At 34.9% G+C, this 20,393-nt stretch overlaps 1 protein-coding gene across 12 annotated transcripts in view; it reads left to right on the forward strand.

Annotated features, from left to right (window-relative positions):
- Nucleotides 1–20,393, forward strand: part of LOC105081961 (sodium channel protein type 2 subunit alpha) — an 81,675-nt gene that overhangs the window by 55,994 nt on the left and 5,288 nt on the right. For 7 of the 12 annotated variants that reach the window (XM_074363804.1, XM_074363809.1, XM_074363806.1 and 4 more), the window contains exons 17-25: nt 944–1,064; nt 4,348–4,502; nt 6,101–6,274; nt 10,246–10,368; nt 11,353–11,634; nt 13,060–13,113; nt 15,904–16,041; nt 16,405–16,509; nt 20,051–20,321. In XM_074363804.1, coding sequence (XP_074219905.1) covers nt 944–1,064; nt 4,348–4,502; nt 6,101–6,274; nt 10,246–10,368; nt 11,353–11,634; nt 13,060–13,113; nt 15,904–16,041; nt 16,405–16,509; nt 20,051–20,321 — 1,423 coding nt within the window. Of the gene's footprint in view, nt 1–943; nt 1,065–4,347; nt 4,503–6,100; nt 6,275–10,245; nt 10,369–11,352; nt 11,635–13,059; nt 13,118–15,903; nt 16,042–16,404; nt 16,510–20,050; nt 20,322–20,393 lie in introns of all 12 variants that reach the window. The other 5 variants (XM_074363812.1, XM_074363805.1, XM_074363811.1 and 2 more) reach the window with 2 other exon arrangements.

Raw genomic sequence — 20,393 nt, forward strand, 5'->3', positions numbered from 1 at the left:
AATAACATTGTAACAGGTCCGAGAATGCTGTGGCCCAAACTACTCTGATTCCATGTGGCACTCATACCTGGCCCTGTGTCTGTCCTGCAGCATTTTAAGACCAGGTTAAAGACTGGATTCCTTCATTTATGCTCATCCCATGAACAACCTGACCTGGCTAAAGTTTGTTGCATTTCAAGATGTAGAACAACTTCTTTCTATTATATTTTTCTTTTGGTGGTATTTGATTTAACCTAATGGAAAACAACAACCAAAGATTCATTTCTGTCTATATTAACTGGAGAGGTAAGAGTGCCAGAGTAACAAGTAGTTTCCAAATGCACAATGAAACACAGGAGTGCATTGGCCAAAGAGAATGCAAAATATCAGCTCTTGCTATAAAGCTAACAATGTGCTGCTCTTTTCAGAATTAGAAAACCATAGAATATATTTAATAACAACCAGTGGTAGATGTTTTCATGTCAATGAAAAGTGGATAAATTTAGACTGTTGCTGTTTATGTGCATTTGATCAAATCTTTTCTGCATTTGACATGAAAATACACTTGTGCAGCTTTTGTTGGTTGGGTCACAATTTTAGAGTAAAACAAACTACACCATTTGCAAACTAATCTACAAAAGCAAGATCCCAGACCACCATATAACTCTGGCAGCTTACATAAGCTCTCTGCATGATTTTTATTTCGGAATCTCTCTCTATACAGGAGCTCAGTCGAAAATTAAGTTGTTAGCACCATATTTTTAAAGGAAAAAAATGCTGTGGTACTGTATCTAATCTTGTGACCCCCCACCTCTACTAAAGCGGACTGGCATTATGTTTAAGATATTCTTAAATTACAGATCAAGGAAATGCATACAGAAGACTTAAGGGCACGCCTTTGGAATTTTTATATTATAGATTAAAGAAAATATTTTAAAAGCTTTTCTGTGGAATTGATTTTCAGAAGCTAAATGCAACTAGTTCATCTGAAGGCAGCACAGTTGATATAGGAGCTCCCGCTGAGGGAGAACAACCTGAAGTTGAGCCTGAAGAATCTCTGGAACCTGAAGCCTGTTTTACGGAAGGTGAGGAAACAATGTGTGTGTGCTCATCAGACTGCTCTGTCCTAGCTGTCTGTTCTCTCCCTCCCCAGCTCTAATCGTCTGTATCTGTCCAATGACTGTTTGTTTACCTGTTTGTTGCTTTTTCTATATCAAAACAAAGATGATTTTTGAAAAGGTAAGGTTTAATTTATGTAATCAGATATTCTTATTTTTGTGGATCCTGTTCAACTCTAAGAAATGCTGCTAGCTATCTGGGTTTTTTGGTGGCCTTCTAGAGTCTTTGATAAGAGAGAAAGCCAAATCATACATATCTCTCTTTAGCTTTAAAAAATAAAAGAAAAAAAGTTTAAATCAAAGGCATAATTTATTGTTTACTATTTTGTCAGGTCATAATGGGTACGAACTGATTAATGTACATCTAAAACTGTCCAGATACAATTAGCTGTATCTGTCAAGGTCAAATATTTTTTATTAGTTCTGAATGATACTAGATGATAGATAATGGAATACCAAAATATACTGAGTTATATAATACAGGGCACCATGCAATTGGAGTAATATCAAGAGGAGCTTCTGAAGAAAGCTTAAATTATGTTATTTGAGGTATGGATCAGTTATCTCTTGAACAACAATGTTGTATATCAAACCACCCAAAACTTCTTATCATATAACAAAAAACACATATTTTTGCTCATAAGCCCATGGCTGGCTAGACAGTTCTGCTGATCTTGGTTAGGACTTGTCATACGGCTGAGGCCTTAGATGAGACAGTTGCCTGACTCAGCCTGAATCATCCTCCACACTCTGGCCTGGGTTTGTCTTGTGGCGAAGGTAAAGGAGCAAGAGAGGAAGCCTAAACGCAAGGGCTTGTCAATCCTCCACTTGTATCGGGCTTGCTCCTGTTTTGTTCACCAGAGCAAAGCCGCCAGTCTAGATGCAGTGTGGGAAGGCACTACATACAAAGAAGCATTAAAAATTAGTGCAATAGCACAAAGTATGAAATTCCTTATATTTCTTAAAGGAAATATTTTTGTAGGTACAGAGGTGTTTCTCTAAAATCATAGGAATCACTTCATTCTTAACTTATTTTTTAGTAAACAGCTATTTAATAATTCATACGATGTCTTAACCCCAAATTCAGCACTGTATAGTAATTGCTTTGAGAAAAGTTTGTTTTAATAATAATGACTGCCTTAAATTGTTCCTAGTGATGCTATTTAATTACAACTAATTCTAAAAGAACTTCATTTAAGAACATTAAAGCTGTTTTTTTTTTCTTTTTTAAAAATGTTTGGGCAGGTGGGGCAGAGTATTAGGTTTGTTTATTTATTAATGGAGATACTAGGGATTGAACCCAGTATCTTGTGCATGCTAAGCACGCACTCTACAACTGGGCTATGCCCTCCCTCACAAGCTGTTTTAACTTAATTTAAGCTAATCTTAAAAATATGTGATTATACAAATGTTAGCAATCACAATTGATGTCAATAGATTCAAGGCTTTTACTGATGATTATGTTGCATACATCTATTGACTTTGGACTTAAATGCATTAGTGAAAACAAATATTTATATATCAATTGTCAATTTTTGAATTGTTTCAGAGGAAGAGCTATTTGACAGCATGTTATGAGAGAAGCCTTTTTTTTTTTTTTGCTATTTCCTTCAAAATTCTGTACACATTTCAGTGAAGTTATTTGATTATGAAAAAATGACTTCACAAAACATTCAAGTGGTACATCACAAAAATAATTTCTATAGTATTAATCATTACTCTTTCCCAGACAGTTACCTTAATTTTAGGGTCACGGAATATGCATGATAATATTTATGGTAATATTGTCTTTTGTGAAGTTTAAAAAAATATTTAAGTATGAAGTATCACCAACATATCATTATAGAAAATAATGATAAATAATACATAGACACCCACCAACCAACTTTAACAATTTGAATATTTTTGTCATATTTGTTTCAGAGCTTTTATTTAAGTATAAAATAGATGGAGATTTGGCCCCTTTTGTACACTTTCCTTATCCCATTCCCTTCCTTCCCTCTCAGAAGTGAATCACTATCCCAAATTTGACATTTATTCTTCCCGTTAACATTGGTCTTTTTCTATTAAACAGTGTTTTTCCATCTCATATCCTCTTTAGGAGGAAAAAAAACCTAAATTCAGTTCCATTTAACTCATTGTCACAAATATTTTCAGGGCATGTAATTCTTCTTGATCCTTTGGGAGACAGAAATGTGAAAAACATCTTGCCCTCAAAGAAACAACAAATCTATTGCTATTTATTTCTTAGTTGAGAAACTAATAATATTTAAGAGGACTTAATTAAATTTTCATGAAACAAAGGATATGATCTGGCTGACATTATAAAGTAGCATCTGATAAATATCTATGCATTAAAATATTATACTCCTTCAAGATGAGGTTTCCATTTTTCTATTCATTGAACAAGAACTCTCTCATGGTTAAAACCCTATGTCATGACTACCCTGTCTCTCACACCCCCATGCCACCATATTCTATGTGCTGCCAGGTCCTGTCAACTCAGCAGTATCTTTTGATTGCTGACCACTGTCACCAGCATTACCCTTGCTTTCACTTTCTTTAATGTGGAGTTGACTGAATCTCATAGACCCTTGCCTCTTTTTTCGTATTCTCTCTTCTATCTATCCAATACCTTGTAAGGCATAGAACATTCTAAATAAATATTCTCATCAGATAAATCCTCTTTATAACTCCCAAATAAATCCTTCAGTGTTTTCCCCATTAGACAGCACATAAAATCCAAGTTCTCTAACTGAATCATTCAGGTCTGTTTCAGATTGGCTCTGAGTATCTTTTATAGTCTTGAATCCCAATTCTCTGCTTCATACAATTTGCGGACTTTCCCATCACCAAGTTTTACTTATATCATTGTTTCTTCACTTCTTTACAGCTCCATGTACTAGACCTGATTTTTACACATCCTACAAAGTCTAGCCCCAAATCCATTTCCTCTGTAAAGCTAATTATTAGAAATTAATCTCTACTGGTGAACTCTCACAGTACTTTTTTGTACCATTTTTATAAAGTAATGTAATCCATTATAATAGTCCTATAAACACTAAAAATCAGTTGTTGAAAGAATGATTTAAAAATGTATAGATAATTTCTATTTCTACAAGTAGAAGCCATCTTAAAAAATATATTTATTTATAATGTATCAGGTAACAATGTAGATGAATCTCCCACCAACACAAATGTACATAATTAAAGAATAATTTTTTTCTTCATTTACTTGGACATGTTTTAGACTGTGTGCGGAAGTTTAAATGTTGTCAGATAAGCATAGAAGAAGGCAAAGGAAAACTCTGGTGGAACGTGAGAAAAACTTGCTATAAGATAGTGGAGCATAACTGGTTCGAAACCTTCATTGTCTTCATGATTCTGCTCAGCAGTGGGGCACTGGTAGGTGATGATGATCTGCTCTTTTACTTTTACCTGAAACCCTTTACCTCTCCCCTCAGTGAATCTCCTATTACATGCTTTTACAATAAAGTGTTTGTGAAGAGGAGAGACATTTTATAATATTTTTAGCACAATTGTGAGAGGCTCAGTAAGTAGAAATTTTTATTTTTCTGAAATTGACCTCAGGTTGAATCAAATTAGATCAGTATGATATTTTTGTAATAGTTAAAGAAGGATTTTTCTAACTTTTAGTCATCAGAGCCAGTTTCTGCTAAGAATGAGTATGTAGACATGATATGTGATTATCAGCTAAATGAACATAAGCTCCATTGCTGCATAAAGCTCACCTGTGTTGTTCGTGCTGATTCACTAGTGCCAACCACATTGAATGGCAAATAGTAGGCTAAATTACTGACTAGTGGCAAAGTGAAAGAATTACAACTTATTTTATGCGATTTCAATCAACAGAATGGTTGATTTGGTCTAATATTGATTAATACATGAAAATAGTGTGACTCATTTTCCATTTGGTAATACAAACATGGTGGCATTTCTTTTATTTATTTATTTTTTCATTAATCACCGGTGTTTGGTGAGTTAATTTCAGAAGGAGGATTATGGCATTATATCTGGAGGCCTTGAAGCCCACCTCTGATTTGACTAAGGATCCTGCATCCTGTCATGTGCTTAGAGCAAAGAGGGTCAGCTCTGTGTTTTAATGCCAAGTGGAGAAGGAATTGTGATTTCTTGTCAGTGACTAGTGCCCTTGCTATAGCAGCTCATGGTTCTCAATTACACCTAGTTCAAGCTAACCAAAGTACACTGACATTCTGGCACAAAGACTGGCTTCTGAGGAGCTTCCAGCTTCCGCTATACACTGAGCTGCAAAGCATTTACACCCTTGTGTTGAGCCCTGGTCACAAGTCCAGATCTCCCTTTTCTCTCCATCCCCCCGCCCCCAAAATTTCTTCTTTCTCCTTGATCCAGACCGCTAGGTTACCCTGATAGCTTTTCCTGTAAGGGGACTGAATTACATAAATGTTCTTTTCATTCCAGAAGCCCAGGGGCTCTTGCAGATGAGTTCCCCGCCCCTTTCCAAAGAGCTCTGCAAAATGGTGGCAAAGGGAGCTTCCAGACATATAACCACATACATGCCCAGATTGAGCGAGAGATAGATGAGAAAGTGAGAGATTATAACCCATTCCCCTTCCCTGGGCTAAGGGGGCTCCTTACATCTGCATTACTGAAGGGGTACAGTCCAGCAACTCTGCACTGAACAAAACAGATCTGCTTGCAGATGACTTTCTGCCTCCTGCTGTAGAGAAGCAGCTGGCAATGTTTCAAAAATTTTAAGCTCTTTTGGGGTACCCTGATATCAAAATTGAAAAATTATTTGAACCGATTGGTTGACTGAAATGCCTAGTCAACAGTCATTTGCATATAGATAGCTACAAAGCAAACTGCAGCTCTAGAAAGCATGAAGCCTTAGGCCCCTGAGAAGAGGCTTGTAGCATTTTTTTTGTTTTTTTTTTTTCTGATAAGATAGTAATTAGTGATAGTTATGACAGTGAAATTCAATGGAGTTTTTTCACTTACAGGCCTTTGAAGATATATATATTGAACAGCGAAAAACCATTAAGACCATGTTAGAATATGCTGACAAAGTTTTCACTTACATATTCATCCTGGAAATGCTTCTCAAGTGGGTTGCATATGGCTTTCAAGTGTATTTTACCAATGCCTGGTGCTGGCTAGATTTCCTGATTGTTGATGTGAGTATTCTGCACATTCTTGTTTCATTCTGTTGGCATGCGATGGTACATGCTAGTCCTAGCAATGGTACCTGGCACATAGAAGGCCCTCGGTAAATACAGCATGGGCCCAAATATACATGATGGTTCCCATCTTCCCAATAAGATGCCTCAAAACATTTTTTGCCAATTTAAAGGCATCTGCTTTCATAGATGAAACAGTCAGATGCAACTTATTATGTTTATTGATTTGGTTTAAATTAATATTTAAAACCCCAACTTCTACAAAATAATATATTAATGTAGAAGTTTTGCTTTTTTCACTCTCACATTTCACACAATAACTGTATTTAAATTCTTCACAGGCATCTTTGATGTTAGTAACTTTGTCATCGCCAGAGCCTGTTGCAAAGTGTTTGTTCCACAGGTGAATTACTAATTATAAAGAAATTTGAAAGTCCAAACAGCAAGAGACACTTTTTGATTTGTATAATGGTAGAAACAGATTGGCTATGGACCAATTTTATGAAACTACATTGGTATTGAAATGAAGTAAGATGCAGTATCAGAATATGAGAGTTTAAAAAATGTGGATATGAAGTTACTCCCTGAATTCTGATGGAGAATTTTGAAGAAGATCTCATCTTTTTTATGGATATAAGATCTTAACTAAACAAAATTTAAAAAATCACTTTTATTTAGTTTTGGAGATTGACTTCTTAAATGTCTTTTAAATTAATAGTCCATTTTGAGTGAATAGAAGAGAACTAAAGGCCTTTTGTCTAGAAAGGACAATGCAAGTCAGAGGGAACAGGGGACAGGAAACCTGTGGGGAGGAGACAAGATGATGTTCAGAGCTAATAGAGGAGGAGGGTGCTGGAATTTTCAGGAAAGCACAATGTGTTAAATAGTGCACTTCAAAGATAATATTCTGTTGATTATAATAATTCCTTGGCAATTAAGGGCATATTTTGATATATAAAATGGACATATGATGCCAGTAAAAGAAACAAATGAACCATTTCATGGAGCAAATTATTTTTCACAGTTTCAGGTGAAAAAAATCAACTTTTAAATTAGTAAGCGCTTTCTAATCACCAAACAGAAGAGAAAAATTGTAAGAGACAAAGAGAATTCTTTGAATTTAAGAGACAAAAATATCTTTTTTTTCTCCTGAATCTGCCTAAAGCAAATCTACTATTAAATAGCATATAAAGTTATATGCAGAATTGTATCCAAAGTTTACTGGCAATAATATAAGACAATAAATAATACTAAAACCACATATGTTTTGAGATTACAAAGGAAAAATATACCAAGACTATACCTGTTCTTTATTTGTATAATGAGGTTACAGATGATACTTTTATTTTCTGTGTGTGGTTATGATACTTAGCAAATTTTTGATTAAAATATCTGATATTGAATATATCTATTTGATAATAAAGGCATTAAGTCATCAATACCTGAATAGGAAGCAGTTCTTAAGAGAAATCTAATTGAAATCTATGAGCTACTGCTCATATTATCTAGCATATTCTAAGATTTACCTTCTTAGATTCAAGAAAACTATTATGATAATATATCAAACTAATCTATACTTTTCTTTATGTCAAATATATTTACTGATTATCTATTTCATTATGGAATATATAAAAATGAATGATGTTTTTCTGGCCTGTGGGAGCTTAGAGTCAACTCGTGAAGACAGATATGTATACAACAAGAAGATGGCATCTCTATTTGAAGTGCCACTCACTTCCCTGAGGAAGGTGCAAAGGCTTCATGAGCTCAGTGCAGTGTGAGCTGTCACTTGGGGGATGACAGTATCAGCAGGTGAAGGAAAGGACACCAAAGCGTTGATTGATGCATGCCAAGTAGTCCTAGAGAGTAAGCACAGTGCCACAGAGTGAGGGGAAACATTTTGTGATTGGGTAATAAGGTAAGACAGGTAAGTTGGAGAAGAGGTTGAAGAACATGAGATGCCATCCAAAGAGGTTTAGATCTAAGAATTAGTAAATAAGCCGCTAAAGAATTATCTATGGAAAGTGACAAGAAAAGCTCTCTCTTAGGGAGAGAAATTTGGTGGAGGTGTGAATGATGGACTGGAAGGGGATTATCTAGAAGCCAAAAGACCAATTAAGACCAGAAAGAGAAGAAGGCTTTAATATACCTCCTTTTCACATTTAGCTACACAAGACACGTAAAATTGGATATTTTACTACTTTAGCCAATAAATACTGTTCAGGATTTCTTTCTTCTGTCTAACTTTTATCTTTCATCCTTTAATTTATGCCTATCTCTTTTCATTCTGTCTTCAGAGAAGATAAAGTACTATAGGTCCTCATATTTTATATGTGTAAAATCTTTCACAGTAAATGATAATTCATTAACTTTATTTTTCAATTATCTGTGAAAAGGAGACTTACAAAGCCTTAAAGTTTAGATTTTAGGAAAGGTATATAAACCACTTAAGAAATTTTATAGATTAATTTTTTCCAAATTTAGAGGTTTTGCTACTTCAGACCACATGTGCAAAATTAGTTTTGTTGACTGAAGTAAAGTCACACAACGTGAGAGTTGTGGGTTAAGTTTTATTTGGGGCAAAATGAGGACTGTAGCCCGGGAGACAGCATCTCAGATAGCTCTGAGGAACTGGTCCAAAGAGGCGGGGGAACTCAGTATTATATATGATTTCAGTGAGGGGGGGACGTGCAGTCAAGCACACGTTTAGGCATAGGCTTGCTGCTAGTCAGGAGCGGCAGATGTCACCTTTACAGATTTTAGTGATTTTCTAGATATGAGAAGACGCAAGAATTTGGGCTCATAAAATCTTTTCCTGAAAATATCTAACTATCTGAAGGCCTGTTCTGCCAGTTTCCCCAGAGCACAGAGGGCCTCATGGCTGATCTCCACCCTGCACTCCTTTCAGGGAGTGTTGGAGGTCAACGGTAGCAGCGGCTCATGATTTAATCCAAGCAGAGGTAGATGGCAAGTGCCAACATGATCCAGTCCTTGTAGAGGCAGGTGGCAAGTGCCAATTTTTCTTTGGCAGTTAGAAGAAGTCAAGTTTTATTGTAAAATTTTTCTATGTACTTCACTTATTTTTTTAAATGTATTTTTCAAGTGTCCATTAACACCGTACTTGTAAAAGCTATATTACATATCTATTTTCATTTTTCTGCTTTTGAAATTTAGATGAACTTTAGGGGAAAATAGCTTTTCTTAGTTTATATAGTTTTAATGAGTTTTCTATGTATTTTTAAAGAAAATCAGACATTTCTGTGCCACCTATGGCAGCTGTTCTTTTCCTTTTTAGCTGAGATTTTACTTTTATCAACTACATTAGTCATCTGTATAAATGACTAAAGAAAATACTGTTCTGATAATTTCTAGTTATACTAAAAATATCAACTTTTCTTTTTTTAACATAATTATTTTAATTTGCCCTAATTAATGGTTTTATGCCCTCACACTGACATTTACCGAAAGACTAAGCCACTGTTTAGAAGCCTAGATCTTTCTGAATGTGTTTATATTCAAGTCAACAGTGGCTTGCATAGTTTACTGGCATACTTGTACTAAATGTCATTTCTCTTTCAGATCTGATAAATAATATGAGAAATGATAAAGTTTACAAATCTGTAGGTGAAGATTTCATTTGTCATTCTTTTCCTTGCTTTACGTTTGATTTTTTTAAATTTTTCTTGTCAAGAATCTTGAAAAGAAGGAACATGTATAGCTTCTTTTTCGTAAGTTTATAGCAGTGGGTCTCAAAGTGTGGCCAGTTATCATTAGTCTCACCTGGGAATTTGAAGAAATGCAAATTCTCAGGCCCCACCCCAAACCTTGGCCAGTGATTTGTTTGCAATGAGCCTTCCAGGTGATTTTGATAGCAAAGTTTGAGAACTACTGGTTTATTGCATGGAGCAAGGTTGAATTGTGTAAGCATTTTTAACTAAGTAAGAAAATTGTGTTACTTTCTCTGTTAGGTCTCATTGGTTAGCTTAACTGCAAATGCTCTGGGCTACTCAGAACTTGGTGCCATCAAATCCCTCAGAACACTAAGAGCTCTGAGGCCATTGAGAGCCTTATCCCGCTTTGAAGGAATGAGGGTAAGACTAAATGCTTTAGAATTTGTTGGAATTATAATTGAGAACAAACTGCTGTTTTGAACCTTAGAAATGACAAATCCATGGAGAATTTGTGTCTTTAACATTCATACGCACATGACCAATCAATCAATATTTGTCAGACATCCATAAACTTGACACTGTTGGGGGCACTCACAGAATACAAAGACTGAATGATTACTTCTAATTAGAAGCAATTAGATTGCTTCTAACTAGATTTTCCACTCTGGGAAATTTCTAGCATGTTATGTAGGCTTCTGATGTGAGTCAAGATTATTACGTTCCATCCATTTATAAATGTGCAGGAAGTCCCACTCACTGTAATTTAAAACCACCAAATCATTCCTCATCATTTTTTTCACTGTTCTTTATGATGTGTTTTGAAACCTTTTAAAGTCCAAACCTGGCCTTTCAGCTTTCAAACAAAGGCTGAGATGGCTAAAAGTAGGTCAACTGTGGAAACCTAACACTCATTTAGAAAGGTGGTACAAAGGAATGGGGAGGAATCTGTGCTGCCATTTGTCATCACCTGGGGCTCAAAACCTGAGACCACATACCCTCAGGACTGAAGAATGAATGATACCCTGTCTGGGTAGATTGAGCTATTCAAAAAGAAACTCTTAGATACTTTTTGTGATATTTTAAAATACTTAGGACTTTCTCTGAATGTTACAGACACAACCAGAAATGGATTTTGTATGTAGGTGTGTATGCTCATGTGTTTGTGTGCACATGGTTGCATAGAAAAGAATGGCTAGCTATTAAATTCTTTTCACTTTACCAATTTAAAAATCATTCTTTCTGTGGTAGCAGTTTTAGTTTTGAAAAAGGAAAATCAAACTTTCAGTACTAGCTTGATTCTCGTATTTTCTATATATAGTTTGCATTTATAATAACCTAAATTCCTAGTCCTTCCGTAGTTCTGACTCTCTTTTCACTTCTTTTTCCATCTCATTTCTGTGCCAGGTTGTTGTAAATGCTCTTTTAGGAGCCATTCCATCGATAATGAATGTACTTCTGGTTTGTCTGATCTTTTGGTTAATATTCAGTATTATGGGGGTGAATCTGTTTGCTGGCAAATTTTATCACTGTATTAACTACACCACTGGAGAAATGTTTGATGTCAGTGTGGTCAACAACTACAGCGAATGTAAGGCCCTCATAGAGAGCAACCAAACTGCCCGGTGGAAGAATGTGAAAGTCAACTTTGATAACGTGGGACTTGGGTATCTTTCCCTGCTTCAAGTAGTGAGTAACCACTTTATTATTCACTGTGATGTGTTATTAAAATGACTCCAAAATTCTTCTTGGTATTTGCAAATACATACTTCCTCAGGCTCTTCTGCATAGATTCTTCCTCAATCATGGCCGTCTGACTTTTCTGCACCATGCTGGACACTGGACAGCTCTACAAAGTTTATAGCCTCCCAGACTATGCATTAGTTTCCCCAGCACAGGTCTTTGTTATTGAGATCTCTGTGAGGAACCCCCCGTTTTGGCCATCTCTAATCTAAGCAAAGTAGAGGCACTGGTGCGAGGGTGGAGTTGGAAAGGTGTGGAGGGTAGTCGATTTCTGTCCTCCTTCTCAGGTACCAGACAGTATGTAAACCCTCGCCAAGTCTCCACCCACCCAACCTTTACCACCACCATAACCAAATGTATGCCTCAGACAGACTCCTACCTCGATTCCCATCTTACTGCCTGCTGCTTGAACACTTTCAGACAGGGAGACTGTTCTCTTGCCAGTGAAAACCTTCCTATCATGTTTGTTATGTCTGTTATAATTTCATAAAAATACATTCAACTTCTCAACTGACCACTCTAAGTCATGTCTACATGCTCCCTGAGATGATCCACCTGCACAGTATCCAACACTATATAAATATTGCAGGAGCCTCTAGCACTAAGGAACTGAAAAAATATATAACAAGATTTTCAGGATTACTGTGTCCACAAACACCCCCCTCCAAATATTTAAAAGAGTAAATTGCAGTTAGATATGTTTGTTTTCAGGTTATAATACTGCTTCTTATAGAATGATTGCCTCAAAATAGTGTATTCAGTAATATTGAGGATAGTTTCAAGAACAAACCATCGTGATTGGTGATTGTTGATAATACCATTTAGAAAAGAATAAGTTTGAAAAGAAAGCATCAAGATCAAACAGTGCAGCATATTTTTCAGTTTGTCTATAGTAGTACTATTTATGTGAAACTATTTTGTGTTATATTATTATAGATACATCAGAATCAAAGGTTGTTGGTAATTGCTTTTATGATATCATATTGTTATAATCCATCATGATTTACTTATAGATGTTAAAGTTGTATATAAAGATGTTGTAGAAGAATACGAAGTTGAACTCTTTTCAATGCATATGTTTGCCCAAAAAGTTTAATTTTCTTTTGTTTGTTTTTTTGTTTGGGGGGAGGTAATTAAGTATTTGTTTATTTTGATGGAGGTACTGGGAATTGAACGCAGGACCCTGTGCATGCTAGGTACGTGCTCTACCATGCAGCTATACCATCCTCCCCAAAGAGTTTAAATATTAATTACAAACTATTTTATATACCTATTTTTGAATGAATCTTGGCCATTAATTCTGATATTTAATATTTTTTCTAGAATTGTAATTTGTGAGGGAAAAAATTAAATAATGTGCCTTTTTTACAGGCAACATTTAAGGGATGGATGGATATCATGTATGCAGCTGTTGATTCACGAAATGTAAGTCTGTTTAGAGGGAAAACTGTTTAATTTGATCCAGTGACTATTTCCACAGTGTTGTAATTTAGTGGTATTGTCAATAAAATAAAACTATGGGTCCATTTAAAGAGCACATCTATATTGGAAAACTAAAATACGCAGCCTTACATTATTTCTTCCAAAATTTGATTTGAATGTCTTTCTCTACTCACTGTGAATCTTTTAACATATCTTTTCTAGTATCTAGCATGGCACCTGGCACTTAAAAATTTGTTGACTGTATTTTTTAAATGAGACATTTTATTTTTGGTTCTGACAGTTCTGGCCATGAAATAAAGGCCCTCACAGGCACTTTCTTCATCTGTCACAGATTTCCTCTAGCTTTTGCTCTTTCTTGTTGATAGGAGGAATCTGACTAATGGTGAAAAAACAAACAGAAAACCAACCAAACAAACAAAAAACCTAATGGTATTTCTCTCTGGGAAGTGAGATTTTGTGGTAGAAAGAAGGGTTTTCATAATCTACCTTATACAAATCAGCACTTTTGAAGTTTTTTTGTATAATCTCCATAATTTCTCACTATTTAACAATAAAGGAAGAAATCACACTTTGAAAAAAAGAGATTGGCTTCTGGTGTATTGCCAGAGCATAGGAAGTAAGCTCCAAATGTTCTATCCCTGGCACCAAATACCAGGTGGTAACTTAGAAAGAATTCTTGAGTTATTTTTTTTTCCCTCACCTTGTTAAAAAAAGAGAGTGTGAGAGCTTGACGCCCTGCATTGTGTCTCCATGATCACTATCAGGAATCCCAGTTACAAGCTTTTTTTGAATGAGTAATAATTTATTCTTTATTACCACTCACTGTGCTAAGGGCTTTCTTACATTATCATTTTCTGCAGACGGTTCCTCCCTATTTGATTAATTCATTTAAAGTTCTCTTTATCTTTCTTATCAATAACCTACATGACTTGGAACTTACTTTCAGTTTCTTCCTTAATAACCTAGCATATGCTGTCTGCTATATAACTCCTCAGCATTCAAGTATTTCAAGAAAGATGGAATCCAGTTGGCCACTAAAACTATGAAAAGTTATTCACTGTTACTCTCATTAGTCAATAGAGAAATGTAAATTTAAGCCAAAATTAGATATCACCTACACACTTTCTTGATTGGTAATATTAAAAAGTCTGACAATATCAAGTACTGCCAAGAATAAATAGCGGTAAGAACTCATAGTATGCTGGTGGGGAGAAAAATGGGTAAATATTCCTTTTTAAAAGTTGAGCACTATCAACATTATTCATTAAAGTTCAAGATATTCTTTAGCCCCACAATTCCATTTTTAGCAATATATTCTATAGAAACTTACATACATATATATAGAAGAACCTATGTCCAAGAATGAACATAACATTTTTTGCACTAACAAAAACTGTAAACAACTCAAAAGTAGTAGAAAAGGGGCAAATAATTGCATATTACACAGTGTTGAAAATGATACATGAATACAGTACACACAATAACGTAGATGAATCTTAAAAATATAACAGTTATAACAAATGTATCTGCTAGATAAAATGCAGACACAACTAACTTTATTGTTCAAGAATGCATAGTTAAATACTAACTCTAAAAAAAAATTGCTATAAAAGTCAAGATAATGATTCCCTCTAGCAAGGATGGTAGAATTTATGTTTGGGAAGAATACACCAAGGGTTTCTGACACCCTGATAATATCCTGGGTTGTGAAATTCACTTTATATCAATTTATTACATCTTATACTTATGTGCTATGCACTTTTCTGTATGTATTATATTTAATTTTAAGGCATTTAAAAGTATCATTCTATATCACTGTCCACTACACACACACATAAATAAAATGGAAGTCTCATGAAAGAGCAGGTACTTTTACAATATTTCTATTTTACCCTTTTTAGTTAGGAAAAAAATTCCATGATATAGTACATTACCCTCTAAATTGATTTCATGACACAATGGGTCATCTATCTGCATTCATTACATCTGTGACTGTTTAACTTCATTGGTTAGGACAATGTCCTTTGAGACCTAAACTATAGATTACAGCCAAAGCTCAAACCAACTATCATACTTTTTAAAAAATCAGACCTGTGCTGAATAAGAGAGGGCATCATTGTTACAGAAATAGTGCTTAAGGCCTGCTAGTAGGATGAATCAGTAGACTCATTTTCAGAATGGAAGGATCCTACTGATGTACCTATATCCATACATATAGTAATAATTTGAGTCTATCAAGAGAAATATGTGATATAAATCAAACCTTTATACTTATCTATTACTACTGGCCAGTCACTGTTCTAACACTTCTCATAGATTAACATATTGGACATTCCCAACTACTATGAGGTGTAGGTTCTATTATTTCCATTTTGCAAATGAGGAGACCGAGTTAGAGAGTAAAATTTGAAAGTTTTTAACATAAAATAGTGTGACTCTTAACATCTGTCTGTTGGAAGAGGAAATCCTCACTTTGCATGCCTCATTGAAGTCTTTGCTTATAAAGGACATTCATAATCTAGGCATTTATTGGGTGAAATTAATTTTAATTATTCAGACTTTTCTATGAGTTGTCTCATTCTTTCAAGTCAGTGAAAAGTCTTAGGACCTCTTCAATAGGTGTTTGAATGTTTATGAAACCTGATGTTTCATAAAAGCTATTTAATTTTTTTAATTTCCAGTAATTGAGACATGCTTTGAGAATTGAAAATTCTTCAAGTATCTTTTTTATGAAAGTATAGGTCTAACAGTTAAATTTTTCATATTTTATAGGTAGAATTACAACCCAAGTATGAAGACAATCTGTACATGTATCTTTATTTTGTTATCTTTATTATTTTTGGTTCATTCTTCACTCTCAATCTTTTCATTGGTGTCATCATAGATAACTTCAACCAACAGAAAAAAAAGATAAGTATACTAAAATTTCATCTTTGCTCTAAAATGTGAACTTAACATATCACACTGTTTCCTTTTGGCTGTAAATGCAATCACCAAAAAGAAAGAATATAAATTCAGAAATTATTTGAAGTACTTAATAATCTATGAGTTTTTAAGTAAGTGATAATTCAGATAGCATATATTGATATTTCCAGTGTAGAAATCTGACCAATATGGCATAATTTATGTATTGAATATATGCATCTCCAAAATACATGTATTAATTAGTAACATTAGAATAGAATGTGGGGCTAATTTTCACAGAATTACTAAGATGGATTTTATAGCTAGCAAAGAACATGATTTTTACAAGTTTTGCTTTCATTTCTTTACTTTGGAGGTCAAGACATTTTTATGACGGAAGAACAGAAGAAATACTACAATGCAATGAAAAAACTGGGTTCAAAGAAACCACAAAAACCCATACCTCGACCTGCTGTAAGAATAACACACTTTCATCAACAGTAAAAGCTATGTTATCTACCACTTTTACAGCCCAAATTGCTAGATACTAGTTTTGGTGAATTTGCAAAACAAAGTTTTTGCCTTAGCAATGTGACTAGCTAGCCTAAATAGCCTAAGTACTTGTATTTTATATATACATAGTATGAATAGACTATGTGATATATTTTATATAGACATAAAATATATATTTAAAAAACGTTGAAACTTATCTAACAATATTATTCCGTAGGACTGATATCATTGAGGAGCTTCTAATAATGTAGAGAAGAAAACATATTCATATATAATAGTGTGGGGAATACTGAATGTTCTCAGACTGCAGTGGGGATCAATTGATATAATTGGTACATATCAGATATGCCCCATATTCTGTCCAACTGTGCAGATTGAATGGACTCCCTAATGAAACAAGTCACAGGTCTTGTTTTATTCCTGGTTTTAAGAAAAGTCTCCTATTTCCTCCTAGCATCTTGCCCCTAAATCAGATGACATAATCCTTTTAATGACTTTTTATAGCTATTCCAATTGCATATTTGCCAGTGGCTACTGGTTCTGTTTGGTTACTGCAGGGAAATGTTGTCAGGAGAGTCCCTGAGTTCTCCCATCACTCCTGGAAGTGTGGCTCAGATACTAAGTCTCAGAACTCCTCCCCCAAGGTGTACATGGTATAAGGCAATGCAGCATTCCCCAGGAATCCTGACTCTATGAATTCATTAGTGATGATGTAAAACTGGCCTAGCTAAAACTGACCATGCCTGTGTTTCGTTTGTAAGTTAGCCAAAAGCCTGAAGAAAATGGATAGTTATATTGCACACAGCATAAGGAATGTACAATTTGAGCCTACTCTTTGAGAAATATTGCAACTTGAATGAGTAGGAAGGAAAACATAGTAATACCCTCCATGAGAACATGTATACTGCAAAGTCATGGAAATAAATATTGCAGGCAAGAATAGTGATGTATTTGAAACAGTGAGTAGTAAATATAAATTTTCTGAGTCAAGGTCACCACTATGAATCTGAAGAAATTTATTTTAATTAACACAAATAAAAATGCAATATAATTAAGTGAACAGAATGATAATCTGAAGAAAAAGAGATTTTAGGGATGGATATGAGAAGATGTTAGAGACAAAATAACGCTGAGCCTTAGACAAGAAGATGAACCCTTATATACAAGAATGTAAGTCCACAATATGAGGTCATGCCAATAGGACTGGAACACAGGAGATAAGTGAGCCAATAAGAAGGCTCAGTGGGATGAGACAGCTATAAATATAGGAAAAGAGGGAGGACATGTAGATAATGAAGAATCTAAAACAGTTAATGTGAAATTATTGATTCCACTAACATAAACGAAAGTCTTGTAAAGCATTTGGAAACACAGATTTACGTCTTATGGATATGAAAGAAGGATTTTAGAGTGTCAGGCATAATTCAGTTGAGCTCTGAAGGACAGATTCATTTTTTGAAAGACAATTAGAATATACCAAAAAAATAAAACCCTCAAAAAGTGCTAAGCATGACACCTTGAGCACGTCACCATTATAAGAAGAGATAAATCAATGAAGGAGTGACGTTTATCAATAAGGCAGCATTTAGATAGACAAATAGATGTGTAATTGAAAGCAAAATTTTATAAGGCTATTTATTTCAGTCAAATGACATAAATTTACCTAGTAAGAGGCAGGGATGCATGGGAAATAATCAGTGCATTTAGCTACAATATTATTGGCAACAATTTAGCAAATTAGAAAATGGTTTGGTAAAATCCATCCATTAAGTCATTCATTAACAATGTACTATGCTGAGCATTTGGAATTAAATATTGAACAACATAGAGTTATTTGGTGATCGAATATTCACGCCAACAAATAGAAGTATCCAAGAAGGAAAGAATCCATTTGGCTGTGAGAGCTGGTAAGGGAAAGGGGGATGATTAATCAAGGAAGCTAGGGAAAGCTTCCCTGAAGCATGAGCTGAGGACTGAAGAATGAGAAAATGTCAATAGGCAAAGTGGGAAGAGAAAAGGAATGTATATGTGAAGGCCCCGAGATAGGAAGGCCAGCGATGCTGGAGTGCAGCACGTCATTTGGGACAGGCTGAGAATGAATAGGTGAGGATTGGCCAGACTTTTCTGGGCTTTGTAGGCCATTTTCAAGAGTAGTCTTTGTCCTTAGAGCAGTGGGAAACCATTGAAAGGAACCTGGTCAGTTTGGGTTTTGTGAAGATCACTCAACTAGTATTGACAGAGGCAGTATGTGCATTGTAGACTCATTTTGGAACCATTTCATTGATGGTAGGTTAACTGAACCAGAGATGAATAAAGGGGATGGATTTGTGAGCTATCACAGGAATGAAATTAAAAGGTTTATTAACTGAATATGAGAAGTGAAGAAGGAAACAACAAAGATGACTTATGAGTTTCTGCCTTACACAACTGTAAGAGTAGTGATGTCATGCAGAATATGAAGTAGGAACATAAATGGAGAGAAAATTGGAGACGCTAGTTTGCAGAATTTGACAATCAAAAGGGAAATCTGAAAGAGGATGAATGTTTAGAAGAAGTAGTAGAATAAAATTTCTTAAGATTGAGAGATTAGGTTGAAAGCAAGAGATTCTGGAGAGTTCAAGAGATTGAAGAGAAAGGGAATAAATATAGAATAAAGTTGCACAGGATGTGGCTCAAGAATAGGGTAGTCTAGGTTAGATTTAGAGAGGAAAAGGGACTGATTCCTCCAATGAATTTGAAGTAATATTTTAAAAAATAGGTGTGGAAATCAAGGTAATATAAAATGCAAACAGAAGTAGAAGAGTTTCTTTGTACCGGTTGACTTTGATATTCTCAAAAAAGAAGTAAGAATGGAGGGCAAGAGAATGGGATATTTCTGAGAAGTTTGAAACTATCCTGGGAGCAAATGAGGGACAAAGGATTGCTAATCATTATCAAGGGCCAGGATGAAGTGAAAGAACATAAACCTTTGCTGAACAAGTCCTCCAAAGTTATATAGGTTACTCCAGCACATTCTGGGATTTAAATTGTAGCTAGTGATCCGTTACCAGGGTTTGGAGTTGTACCTTGAGGTGACCCACTGGAAAACTAAATGGGCAGAGGCTCTAAGAAGCTTTCTGTTGATCATGCTGATATGGAAATAAACACCGGGTTAATTCTAATACCCATCCACAACCCATGGGATAACAAAGATTCATTATAGTGTCAAATATTTACTGACTGTTCATCATACGCATGGTGATATTCTGGGCACTGAGAACCTAACAGGTGGTTCTTAACATAAGGTCAGTGTATAAAATTGGTATTATGAACAGTGTAAACAAAACAAACACATTTGGAAAGAGTTAGATATTCCAATATACAGAATTTTCTCCCAAGTATGAAACAAACATGGAGTGTCCTTATACAAGCTGCATTTTCATATTGCTATGTTAAAATCAGACAAGTTGAACTTGATTTTTTTTCCATTTTCTAAGTGAATTTTACATATTCTTTGTTTCAGAACAAATTCCAAGGAATGGTCTTTGATTTTGTAACCAAACAAGTCTTTGATATCAGCATCATGATCCTCATCTGCCTCAACATGGTCACCATGATGGTAGAAACCGATGATCAGAGTCAAGAAATGACAAACATCCTGTACTGGATTAATCTGGTGTTTATTGTTCTGTTCACTGGAGAATGTGTACTGAAACTAATCTCTCTTCGTTATTACTATTTCACCATAGGATGGAATATTTTTGATTTTGTGGTGGTCATTCTCTCCATTGTAGGTAAGAAGAAGTGCTTTTACTCACCTACAGAGATTAAGTAGTGAAAATTGGTGTTTTGAAACTTTAAAGTGT

This window comes from Camelus bactrianus, chromosome 5, assembly GCF_048773025.1.
Source record: "Camelus bactrianus isolate YW-2024 breed Bactrian camel chromosome 5, ASM4877302v1, whole genome shotgun sequence".
NCBI lineage: Eukaryota > Metazoa > Chordata > Mammalia > Artiodactyla > Camelidae > Camelus > Camelus bactrianus.